General features: G+C 40.4%; 1 protein-coding gene across 3 annotated transcripts in view; it reads left to right on the forward strand.

Moving 5' to 3' along the window:
* slc35f3b (solute carrier family 35 member F3b) overlaps positions 1-13198 on the forward strand; it is a 44295-nt gene that overhangs the window by 24914 nt on the left and 6183 nt on the right. For all 3 annotated transcript variants that reach the window (XM_044214899.1, XM_044214900.1, XM_044214901.1), the window contains 2 exons: positions 9416-9758; positions 12551-12770. In XM_044214899.1, the coding sequence (XP_044070834.1) occupies positions 9416-9758; positions 12551-12770 (563 nt within the window). The remainder of the gene's footprint in view (positions 1-9415; positions 9759-12550; positions 12771-13198) is intronic.

Below are 13198 nucleotides of genomic sequence, written 5' to 3' on the forward strand. Positions count from 1 at the left end.
TGCTGAGTGTCTCAGTGTTTGGCATAAGCGCAGAGTAAACACTGAATTGGCTGATTTCACAGCATTTTAGCACCTTGCATCTGAAGTAATCCCTCGCACATTTGCATCTCTGAGGCAACCTAAAGAAAAAAAGGATTACATTGAATAATAAATGTTATGTGTATACAAACTTGCATTCTTGGCATACACTTATCTCTATAACCTGTATTAATTTATTCCTTTTTGCATGATTAAAACACATACACATGTCATGGCACATAAAAATTGTGATTATGATGACTTACAGATAAAATTACTGTTTGATCAGCTTAATGTTATGTTTGGAGAAGGTTGCTGGTAGCTGTACTTTGTGCAGTGCAGTAAGGTGGAGCTTAAATAAACTTTGATGGCGACCGATCAACTTGTGACACCACAGCAAGTGGAGCTAATTTGCCAAAATGTCAGTGTATCCTTATATTTAACGCAAAAACTAATTATGAAGACAATAACATAAATACTTGTGAAATTGTATAATTCTCACCATCTGTTACAGTAGCTTTGGGAGTCAAAACTTGAGCTGCAGAGCTTGCTGACTAAGACTTGTCAATGAAGCTTAACTCTGTCTCTCCTATTATCTGGAGAGACAGTCTGGAGTATTAATGTGAAAATAATGTATGTATGTATAAATATATGAAAACACTTCATTATTCATAATTTATGACTAGACCAGCTGCTTGAATGTGAATGAGGAATTTGCATGCACTTTTATATGTACACTCCAGAAATCTATCAAATGAACTAAGATGCTGAAGCTGTTTAAACTGTATATTCAGTCACTGTAAGGCATTCTGGATAACCTCGGAATAATCACTGCTGCTGCATTACCAATGATTTTAAGCTTATTAGTGTGAATGTCAGCTCAGAAATATTTTATTTTCAGAATAACTGAGATGGCGGGCTATTATTTGACAAGCTTCTATATACTGAATTAACAAAAGCCATGCTGTGACACGAGGCCATGGATGGAGAAAGGATTGTAAATGTGTGTGTGTGTGTGTGTGTGTGTGTTGGGGGTGATACAGTATTGTAAATTGTTGAAGGGAGTCAAAGCTGTAGAGTTTATGATGTGAGCGTTTGGCTCCCTGTTTCAGCAGCTGCTTTGAAGGAAGAGGGAATCACAGGGGGCCACAGCGGATCAACACACAGCTTTACAGAGACTCTGCTGCTTATGTAACAGCAGCTCTAAAACCTCTGTTCTCCTCACTAACAACCTGCGTCAACCTGTCAAAGAGTTATTTTTTTCAGTTTGCAATCTTCAGTGGTCTTTCTTTTTTCTTCTTTTTTTGTGTCCACAGTCTGGCACATCCACTGTGCCACACTGTGGAGACGTTGAGACATATTTGGCTCTGCAAAACCAATTTCAGAAATCTAATTTGCTGATTTGAACATGAAATTCTAGTTTTCTTACATTTGGTGCTGTCATTAGATCACCAACATTTCTTCAGTAACTATCAAGTCAGATTCAGTCAGACTTGTCAGTCACCTTGAGGCTAGTAACACAACAATCTAACATCAGGCAGCACATCCCAGAATCACCCAACGTTCCTTTAATGTTGCTTGATTTTGTTTTGTAACAAAAGCATTTCTGGGTATCTGCGGCTGTCTCCTACAGCCACAAGTTTGATTCACTGTCTTCATCTGGAGCATTTACCTCTTCCTTTTATGTGTTCTCCTGACAAACTCACGCAACCAGCGGCCCATGGATGATAATTATTGATTTCTCTTCAAATGTGTTTCTGGTGATGATGCCTTTGGGAAATGTCTGTGTTGTTTCTGTGTCGTCAGGGGGGTAAGAAGTTCATAACAGTCCCTTTAATCTCTGTAATTTCATTACACGCTTTGAAACAGAACAGGCGTCTTTTAAAAGTGATTAATCGTGCTTACATCCCCCAGGAAGCTGGTCATATTTCACCAGCTGCTATTATGGGCACACTGAATCTTTCCCCAGGGCTCCATGCGCCTTGACCACAGATTACGGTATATCAATCGAATGATAGCTAATCTAATTAAAATTTTTAACTAATTATAACTAACTAGCTCCGTTGTATTTAACTAGCCTAATTATTCACATACAGATGTAGAGGTTTATGTCAAAATGTATAGATAATGAACTCATTTCAATTTAACATAGTATTGGATCTTCAGTGACAAAGTGTTTTGCAATGAGCTGGATTATCAGGAAGATTATAATTTTATTGTGGACACTCCAGCAGTTGCTTTGTGTGGATATTGCTCAAAGTGATGGATGTAAAGTTGGTTCATTTGGCCTGTCTACCCTGCTCTTTGTGCACAGTGCATGAGTGTCGTCTTTATTTTAATAAAATATGTGCACATTTAGCAAAAGCAGCATTTACCTCTGAGCAAGTGAGCCAAAAAGTAGAGAGACAAAAAACAAAAATGATTTTGTCAATTTTAGGTGAAGAACACAAAAACCTGAATCATCATCTATGTTTACTTCAAGCACACTCACAAAGCACATCAAATAGAATCTTGCATCTTGTGCTCGTTTGCATGTGTCTTATTTGTATGTAAATGTTCATTTGGGCCTGTGTGAATTGCAGCGACCTCAGTAGGGAGATGAGGCTACGTCTGCCAAAACAAACGTGTACGTGTGTTTGACCTGCATCAGTGGCATTAAAAGATCACCAGAAGCAGTGATGACGTTAATTTTGGAGTTTTCCTTTCCAGGCTCCATTAAAATGTTGTCTCTTACTTTCATCCTTTGAATGTAATTGGAGATGACTTTGGAGGCAGTCAGAGGAGTAAAAGTGAGGCTTCTCCTTCAGTCTAAATTCAATTCAAAAGCAAATGAAACAGGCCTTTCTCGCTTGATAAGTGTGCAATGAAAACACAATGACTCGGCTTTTATTTCATTAGGTGGCCAAGCTTTTGCTCAGGTTTATCAAATGCAGAGTGTATGTGCAGAGAAAGCCATCAGTTGCATTGTAATTAATGAGATTTCATTGAATAGATAGATAGATGTTAAATGCTAAATTGATTCATTGAATAAGTTAATTTGAGGTTTGCTGCCCAGACTACTGTGCTGCATATCTCCTTTGTATTTCATCTAAGAAAATACCCTCTGTAACAGTGTAGTAGTGTTTCATCTTTGAACATGATCCTCTGCAAAAATGTGTAAAGAGGAAGCTCTAAGCTCTAATCCTAAATTGAGGGAGTTGATCCAAAAGCTTTCTTCGGGGTGCAGAAAAGCTGTCTATCCTCTCCAAATGTCTGCTGCAGCCAGTAGACCAGATGGTACAGTTGTGGTGTGTCTAGAAGGCTAATTATTACAAAGCTGAAATAGCTAAATATTTCCACCATCCTTACAGCAGTTGTAGTAATTGTGACCAGCCCAGGAATAGTGTCAGCAAAAATGTGTGCTGTGTGCTTCGTTGCATTTCATCTGTGAAAATAACTTAGTTGGCAGTTCACTCCATCTAAATTTTGTTTGATAAACTTCCTTTTTCTCTTTATGCCATTAAAAAACTGTTCAATCATCAAGCTGTAAAGGTTATTTTACACCAGTGATGTAATGGGAAGGTTGAGATGTATCTGAAAATAGCGAAGTCATAAGTGAGGTTGGTGTAAGTCTGATAGAGTCCCTGCATTATCTGTGGCCTTGGGGTGCAGGGAGGGAGTAAAACCGCTGTTTGGGCAGACACTCAGAGTGTACACCTGCAGTGGTTGCCTATCCATTACTTCAACAGGGACGCTGTGGCCAATCTTTTAAATATTGATTTGTCACGGAAAGTGCTGGGACTCTTGCCAGTCTATTAAACTGCCGGTCCAGCACGCTATATTCACTGTTGTAAGGGACTACAAGAGAGAGGGAGGGATGCTTTTAGACTGGGGGATCTACTGTTGGGCAGTGTACCCAGTGCCAAATATGAGTAATTGCTATTGCTCTGCTGTAACACACACAAGCACACTCTGGCCTGCCTGCACCAGTGTTTTGTCGTGTCAATGAGGCATCCGAGGGCCGCAGCATTCACCTGTATCATGAGCATATGTTGGACCAGCTGGGTCAGGGCAGTGATAAACAACAAGTTTGCTACTCGCCGAGGAGGTCACTCCGTTGTCCTTTGAGGTTGAAGGAGAAACCGGTTGGGAATTAAGGAGAGCAGGATCAGTAACAGTCGTCCCGCCCTTGTCTGCCCTCCTGGGCCTTTGTCCCCTCAGACCATGTGGTCCCACCTATCAGCTGGTTGACGCAGCAGGGTGTGTTTTCCGCCTCTCTTTCTCTGTTGTGTTATTGAGCGGGACAGGCTTGTCAGATGAGCCTGCTCTGGTGTGTTGAAAGGGTTTTGACTGACAGCTTGGTCAGGCCAAGTATCACAGACTCCCACTGTCTGTCAGACATAGAGATTACAAAGACAGTGACTGCTGCCTGTCTGTGCGTTGCCTGTCTGTCTGACCGTCTGCCATTATAAAACTACAGCCCTCTGTCTAATGTCATTTGTCATTTGTAGTTTATAGTTCCTAACAAATTCCTAGAAATTGTCTTACTTTTTCAACAAACACAGACTGTAAGGCTCAAACTTTGACTTACATGTCAGAAATGACAAAGCGCATAAGTCAACATGGGATTGAAGGATTTATTTTTATAATAGTACTGATGCAGTGATTGATGTTGTGTGACAGCCAAAGATGAGTTTGAAGATGAACAAGCATTTTGCATTTTTATCTTACTTTTGTGCAAAGTTTTTTTTAATATCTAGATTATTACACCCAAAGGGAAATATAAGGTATTGAAGGTGTTACATAAATATAAACTATGCATCTCTTAGCCAAAGACTTCACACTATAATGTTGATTATGAGCATGTCAGAATGAGTAAGTTGCACCAGTCAATTCATATTCATCCCAGCAGAGAGTAAGACAAGGAGAAGAGTTCCTCTGAAGTGTGCATCAGTGATTGATCTGTTTACCCTCTTGAATCACTGAGGCAGAGCGCTGCAGTGCACTCTCACTCCCACGGACGTGTAGCCAAACAGCCAAACAGACAAGCCTCTCTTACTTCAGTGTCTCCAACTTAGTTGAGGTCCAAGTGAAGAGCTCCTGACAGTTGTATGGCCACCCTGGCAACCAACCCATGCCTGATGCTATTGTCACTGCTACCTCCTGGGATATTTGTTCTTGCTCTGGGAGTAGCAGGGCAGCAGAGAGTGGTGGATGACGAGGGCGGTGGCCTGTTCAGGGAGCTAGCGGTGGCTTTCTCTGCCTGTTATGGCCAGGTTCTGTGAAGTGTGAGAGCAGGCAGTCAGGCAGGGCTCTGCTGGCACGTTTGGGATTTGCAGCTATCAGCAGGCGAGATCTGCACTGCAGAGTCTGCAGGGGGAGGGAGGAGAGCGGGAGTGGGAATGAGACTGGTCGGGAAGCAGGGAAGCATGGACTGAGATGGAGGAAAAACTGGAAAACTGGAAAACTGGCTAGTTAATGACAAGATAAATCTCAACACCAATCGGAGTGCTTCAGCCCTACTGGGAGTAGGACATATATTCATTATCCAGCCTATGAGCTGCTCAGTGTACTAAAACACTAGAGGCAGACAAATGAGCATATAAGATAAAGATTGATTTACTATGCCTTTAGTGGTTAAGAGACTGATTCTTCTATAGATTTTCATACAGGTGGAAAGGCGTCACCCTAAACAAGTGGAATTTTCTCCTGAAATGTTAACTAAGGAGAAAAGTATTGTATAGTTCACTGTAAAGCAGGGGTATATTATCCTTCTGTCGATAAATGCTTTACTTATCATAGCAAAATCTTCTTTTAAAGGGACAGTTCACTCCAAAATATAAAATACACATTTTCCTCTTACCTGTAGTATTATTAATATATAATATATTAAAATTAAAAATAGTAGGAACTATTTTCTTTCTACTGATCACAACAAGGTCTGTGGATTATCTTGATTAACCGGGTCATGATTTCTGGAAAGAGACATTGCTGTTGAGTTTTTCAAATGTATTTTTTTGGCGCTTTGAGCACCACAAGCCAAGTGCCATATAGTCCCATTATATTCAAAAAATGCAGACATCTCTACAGCCATTATCTCCAAAACTCTGCAACTTACACCAAAACAATCTAGATGGATGAATAGCACTACCGCGGTAAGAGGAAAAATATCTATTCTTGATTTTGGGCTGAACTGTCCCTTTAACACTTTGTCTACTCTTGAGAACCTCCTTTTCCTGTGCATATTGATTTCCATGGTGTTAGTATTCCCTTAATTCTGAGTGGTTGGGCTGAAGAACAAGGAGAAGCCATATACGGTTGTCAGAGTGGATCCAAAGCTGGTCCTACAAGGATGCCAAACTCTTTCTTCCTGTCTCCAGTGATTTCACAGTTGCCTGTTAGGTTCATTTAAGCACGTTTGGACAGAGATCATGTTGAATGAGGAGATGTTTTCATCTAGTGTTAAATTAAGCATCTTTGCTAATAGTCATCTGCAACTAGACCTAATCTAAATCTGTTTTGGTATGAAAAAGGCTGAGATTAATTATGAAATATTCAAAAAAATTCACCAAATCAAACCAAAGATTGTGTTGCAGGCTTTTTACCCCAGTCATCTTGGCGTCACAGGCTGACTTGACAATTGACATCTGACTACGAACTGATAGGTTAAGAGCTTTCAGTTAATCTTTTAGCAGTTACAGCAGGAGGCTCTTTGGTGTTTCAGTCATGGTAATTATGGCTTCAAATGTCATTAGCGGAGGAGCCTTTCTACCTCGCTCAGCCACTCTACCGACCCAGCTCTGTCACACTGATGAGTGCTCCATATTGTTCACCACCAGTGAACAATACGGCTGAAGGTTGATACAGTATCATTAGTCACTGTCAGGCTAAGTAAAAAAAAAAAGTGCGTCACCTTTAAATCATTGAGTCAGTGCTTCAGTGGGTAACAAATGAATATACATTGACGTCTCAACATTTAATCATAGAAGCTTTAATTAATAATTTATACAACTGTGTTTCATTTAATAAAAGAGAGAATATGTTATATTCCGACTATTATGGTAACAGCTTCATTGAAGAGTGCAGGCTGTGTGACAGAAATATCACTACGCTTAATGTCGTCATGACACTCCACACGTTCACATGTGCCAGAGCTGGAAATGCTTAGCTGGGCCCCAGTGCCTGTCCGGGGGCTGATTGGCTTGGCCCATCGCTGCATTTGGACGATTAAACTGTACTGCAGTACAGAGCAGTGGCCAGGGCCACGGGATGTGGGACGGAGGCCCAGGAAGGACAAAAACTGAGCAGCGTAAAGAAGAGATGACCTTCAGAACAAGACAAAGAGGCTTGGAGCTCATAATAGAGAAACTTAATTCTCACCCTTGTGATCAAGACTTTGACAGACGTGTGTCTGTCTCTTTTTTCTTTTTTTTGGTCTTTGCTGATTCATCATTTCATTGCAATAACAGACAATGATCTGGAATCATCTTTCATTGCTGTCAAATTTGCCTCAGGGCTGTCAGAGCTGTCAAGCGCTTGTGTAGCAGCAGGGAGAATTATTCAAATATTGTCCAATTGTCCAAATAATCCCTGCACAATTTAATTTTGATTGCATCACGTTTAAATTTTTTCCCCCGCAGTAGATAAACAGAAAAAAATAATCTCTCGTGCATTCAGCAGAGAGCCTGGGGAAGCTGGGGCATTAGCATGGGAGGTGATAGTCATCAAGGAAGTTAATCTGTGATATGGAGACCACCTGGCAAGGTCAGAGGCAGCTCTCCCAGGAAGAATGAGTCGCCTCACTGGGCGTGATGGATGCCCTCTTATGCAGCTCTTTTGTAGAATACGTAGCAAGCCACTTAAATTAGATGATAGGTGTCCCTTTGATGACATAGATCGCATTAACATGAAGATCGTCGGTGTCATAATTGCTAGGTATATGACAATAAACTGGCACAGGACAACTAAAATAATCTTAAGGGGGGTTCAGTGTCCTGTTGATGCTGTGTAATAATAATTTTCACAGTGTATGTATCTCCAACTTAAGTTAAATTTATTCTTGTCTCACTGATCTTTTGAAGTGCATTCTGTATTCCAGTCACCGTTGTACAGTGCAGATGAATCGGCAAAAGGCTCCATGCGGCACATCATTACCTCTGGAAACACCTTAAGGGAGATCCCTCATTTTAACTTGTTGAAAGGCAGGAAGGTACATAAGTTGCATGGTGCATATTATACAACCCTTATGGAACAGTGCTGATATGGGGTAGTTGTAGTGGTCTTGCAGTTTTGTGCTCTGTGGTAAAAGTATAGTTATAGGTTCTGTTCTGGCTCAAAGACGGTCTGCTTTATTAGGGCTTTACAGATGATAGTGTTGGTGTTCTTTGTTACTGTTAGTTTTAGCCAAAATATGTTAATGTATCATCAATACACTATGTTACTGAGAGATAAAGGGTAGATAACCTGTCTGAATGAAGATCTGCTGTATGAATAATGTATCTGTTGTTATCTGTACAATAAATGTCCATGCAGAGGACCTGAGCAATTGGAAGATCATCTTAAATGTTGCGATTGAGTCTCTTTTATAATTTCACACACGATTATATAGCCATAACTGAATTGTTTCGAGGAGACAGGAGACCATAAGTATGTTTAATGACTCTAGGGAAATGACCTTGGTAAGTGAATCTGTTGAGAAGCTCAGAGTGGGTGTGAGTGGGGCAGAAAACAGTAGGTCAACACTTTGCTTCAGTTCACACATTATTGAAGAAGTATGGAGGCTATCAGGTTTTGACAGGAGCAAGAGAAAAGTTAAGCGTTGTTGTGTGTGCCTTTGTGCACTCGGATAAACACACACACACGCACGTCATTGTAAGTCATGAGGTGGATAAGAGGTCGTGTTGGATTGGATATCAGATCTGCCCTCTTTTGTCCTCTGTTTGGCTGCAGCCTGTCACACTTGATCACCACATTTTTAACTCAGATGTCTGATTGATTACCTTCAAGTTCAATTAAACTTTGAAAGCAGCTATTTTTATCCGGAAAAAGATGGCAAGACACGGGTGACCTGAAGTCGCTCGCACAGATGAAAGAGTCTCCTTAGAGCTCTTAGTTCAGATTTACTGCAACAGATAATCAAATTATTTATATATGTACATGTATAATGCTAAATTACATTTTCTTAATATCAGAACTTACATAAATATAAAATACAATAAGCACATAGATATATAAATAATAATTTTTTTGTTTTTAGTTAAAAATGTGCTTGAATCAGAATGGTTTAATGTGATAACTCATTTAAAACGAAAGCAAAATTCCCTCCGCTGAAGCAATATTGAAAAAAAAAATATTCCTGATCATAGAACAAATCTGCACACTTTAGCTGTCAATCTAACATGTATGTGTCTATCTATAGGAGAAGACCGCGCCAGGGAGAATGTGGTGGGCACTACAGACGCACAGTCGGCTGGCAGTGCGGCAGGAGCAGAGTCTGGCTCCAGCAGACGGAAGCTCCACTGCTGCATCAGAGTAACAACCGTACAGGTGCGGAAGGCCCTGTGGGGAGTCGCCATGGTGATATGCGTGTGCTCATCTTGGGCAGGCTCCACCCAGCTGGCCAAGCTGACCTTTAGGCAGTTTGACGCCCCCTTCACCCTCACCTGGTTTGCCACCTCCTGGAACTGCCTCTTCTTCCCCCTCTATTACATTGGCCACCTGTGCAAGAGTCCAGAGAGGCAGACGCCCAGACAGAGATTCAGGTGAGTGGACTCAATGCAAGCAAGCAAGTAAAGATTATTTATATAGCACTTTTTAAAACCGAAGCTAGAAAGCGCTTTACAGGAAGAAGAAAGAAGGCGATAGAATAAACAGAGAAGACAAAATATAAAACAAGAAGAAATAAGTGTATAACCTACAACGTAAGCCAAAGAAAACATTGTGGGAGGCTGTTCCGGAGTCAGCAACAACAGCAAAACACAAACACCTTCCTTGGCCTGTTGAGAATCTCACTGAATGAGCCAGAGTTGTTTACCTTCCATGTTTGCAGGTTAGTTATGTCACTACCTGTTCATATTTGATTTCCAAAATATCCCACCGCTTACTTACTTCATTTGGAATATCAGGTTCCCATGCCATCTTTAGTTATGCCGCTGAGGCAAACAGACAGAATGTAATCCTAAGTGTGTTAGAAGTGCTTTTACACTTGAAAAAGTCCATTAATCACGGCCTTTAGACAAAAGTCTTATCTCTGCTACCTGCTACTTTAGTACAAAGAGACGAAGAGGGTGGTGGAGTGGACGGTGTGGTGGGCAGGTGAGCCGGGGGATCGGCTCTGTATTTCTCCTGCACCTCTGTGATGTAATTCTTCCTTTTTTAAGGCTTACACAAGGATCTGGGGCTCCCGCTCCTCGGCCGGAGCTGATGTGCTCTGAATATCAAATACTCTGTCACCTTTGTGCTTATTCAAATTGCACCTGCTGGTCTCAGACAATGCGGGGAAATAGAGGCCGAGAGTTGACATTTGTAATAGCTGTCCTGCCTCTGTATATTAAACGGTGTACAAAGTAGAGGCAAAGACCTGACATTGGCAATAGCTGGCTTCTGTCCTCATACATAGGAGTGGAGAGGCAGATGCTCTTCATTACACTGCATCTGTTCATCAACTCAAGGTCCACTTACTATTTTTTCCCCGTAGCTTTTAATCTTGCAGGCTTGGAGATTGCAAACTCCATTCGCTGAGGAAGACCACAAGATGTGGTTAAAAGCTCAGAAAAAAAGCTCATAAGTAGACCTAGAGTTAGATTTTTTTATACTGTTATAGATTAACATAGAACACAATACATCACAAAAGGACCATCAAAATACAGTTGTTTATTGTGTATTGTCTAATCCATTTTGTAAATAGATTCCATGTCATCACTTTTATTGCTGATTTTGCTCAATACCAAAGAAGCCAAATAAAAACGATGTCCAGACTATTTTAAATGTCTAACAGCATAGACCACGTTACTCATCTGAAACACTTTGATCTGAAATGCACGGCCTTTAAAGTGTAACTGTTGACTTCATGAGCTGCTAGATAGTTTAAGCAAAGCAAAGCACAAAATGTTAGTGGTTTGGATGTGAAGGTGGTGTATCCAGTGTCTGTGATGAAACGATGATAGACTTTAATGTGATTGCCACTAAAGTGGTGCTGTGTGTTTAAAGGGGGTGTTAGCAGTGTGTTTTTAGTGCAGACTCAGCTCTCTGGAGCTGATTCAGAATAATGCTGCTTCTCAGTTTCCGGCAGAACACACAGAGCACAAGTGTGTTACCTGCCACTCCTCATTTATTGCTGCTTCATCGCTTTCACAGGGCCAGGTGCTTTTAGGGTAAACTGTGTAACTCAAGAATACTGTAAACAATAGCAGTCCAAACGTTATATTTTGACTCAAGGGAAGTCGTGTAGTTTGGGAGTAGAATACATATTTCTTGGCACTACAGCAGAGTGACGCAACGTCACGTCTTACTGAGTAGAACATTTCAAAACATAGTAACAGAGTGGACAGGATCACTATCAAGTATTTTGATACTGATACATAATGTCTCTTAAATTACATAGAGTGTGAGACATTGACTGTCCAGTAGGAGCAATTTCATCCATTTTAAATATTTGAAAATCTACATCTTCTTGTTGTGTAGTTAAAAACTCTTCTAGACAGGGATCAAGTCCAGACTTGATATTTATAACATAGTGACATGTTAGAGCCTCCAGCATTACACCCATATGGAACTTCATGTCCAGGAACTGAACTCTGAGAGTCTTGTCAGGTAATGCTAAGGGAGAAAGACGAAAGAAGACTTTTTTCAGTACACTTAACAAACTTCTGCCTCTTGTTGCAATTAACTATTTGATTCATTAAAATCTTTCATGCCTCGCTGCTGCAGCAGAAATTATCCTACTTTGCTAAGTGTATTTGTTTGCTATAGTTGACTCTCATGAACAGCATGTATTTCTAAAGTGCAGGCAGACCATAAAATCTAAAATATTTTGCTCAGTTTCAATAATACATTGTTTAATATATTGTTTCAATTTAATTTCCTCTACTTTGCATCTGCTTAGATATTGCCCTGATTTTTACTCACACTCTAGAGTGTAAGCAGAAATTGGCAAAGACAAATCATGAAAAACACCTGAGGAGGAAATAAATATTTTAGTTTCATTAATGGAGACAGCTGAACTTTATCTCAGAAACATTTAATTTCAATGCCTTGTGGCAGATCCGATTTTATTTGTAAATATTTACTTATTTCTCCAATAGAGTAGAGTTGGTCCCACATGCACTGCAATGCAATGTAATTAGATGTAACAGTTCAAATGGGAATTACTTTACACACACATCGCTGATTAGAGTCTCTGGTCTCTCTGTTATCATTTGTTCAGACAAAGCTGTTTATGATCATAAATATTGATTAAAGTCCCAGACCATAATAAGATGTATCAACTCTTAAGTTAGTTATACCACATTTTTCAATATGCTAACATTATGCTCTGCATTGTGTCCCTGCACAGGGAGTGCTGTAGGTTTTTCGGGGACGACGGGCTGACACCTAAGGTGTTTTTCACCAAGATAGCGCCCTTTGGCCTGCTGTGGATCCTCACCAACTACCTGTACCTGCAGGCCCTCAGGAAGATCAACACAACAGACGTGTCAGCGCTTTTCTGTTGTAACAAGGCCTTCGTCTTCCTGCTGTCTTGGATTGTACTCAGAGACCGCTTCATGGGGGTCAGGGTGAGTACATCTGCCTGTCTGTGTGTGTCTGTGTGAGTTTTGTTGTCTACAGTTTTTCACTTCCTGAGAGAAAATGTTGCCGCTGCATCTTTAGATAAGAGTCTAAGTCAAGCACAGGCCCCAAATAGCAAAGTGGATAGTAAAATAATGATTTACCCTCTAGGCTACACACCTGTGGCAACGTTCACCTGTAATAAACAACATATTAAAAAACACAACAAGCAACCGTTAAAAGAAAGTAATTTACATAATGTAAATAATTGCTAATTGCTACAATTTCATATAAAATAATAATACACAAATTTCCCGTTAATGGCATTTTACAACACTTGTATTCATGTGCTATAACGTCTGCTTGTATAAGGTTACATATTATCAATGCAGCTTTTGGTTTTTGGAAACTACAATATGAAGTGATTTTATCTTTT

This window comes from Siniperca chuatsi, linkage group LG11 (assembly GCF_020085105.1).
Source record: "Siniperca chuatsi isolate FFG_IHB_CAS linkage group LG11, ASM2008510v1, whole genome shotgun sequence".
Classification (NCBI taxonomy): domain Eukaryota; kingdom Metazoa; phylum Chordata; class Actinopteri; order Centrarchiformes; family Sinipercidae; genus Siniperca; species Siniperca chuatsi.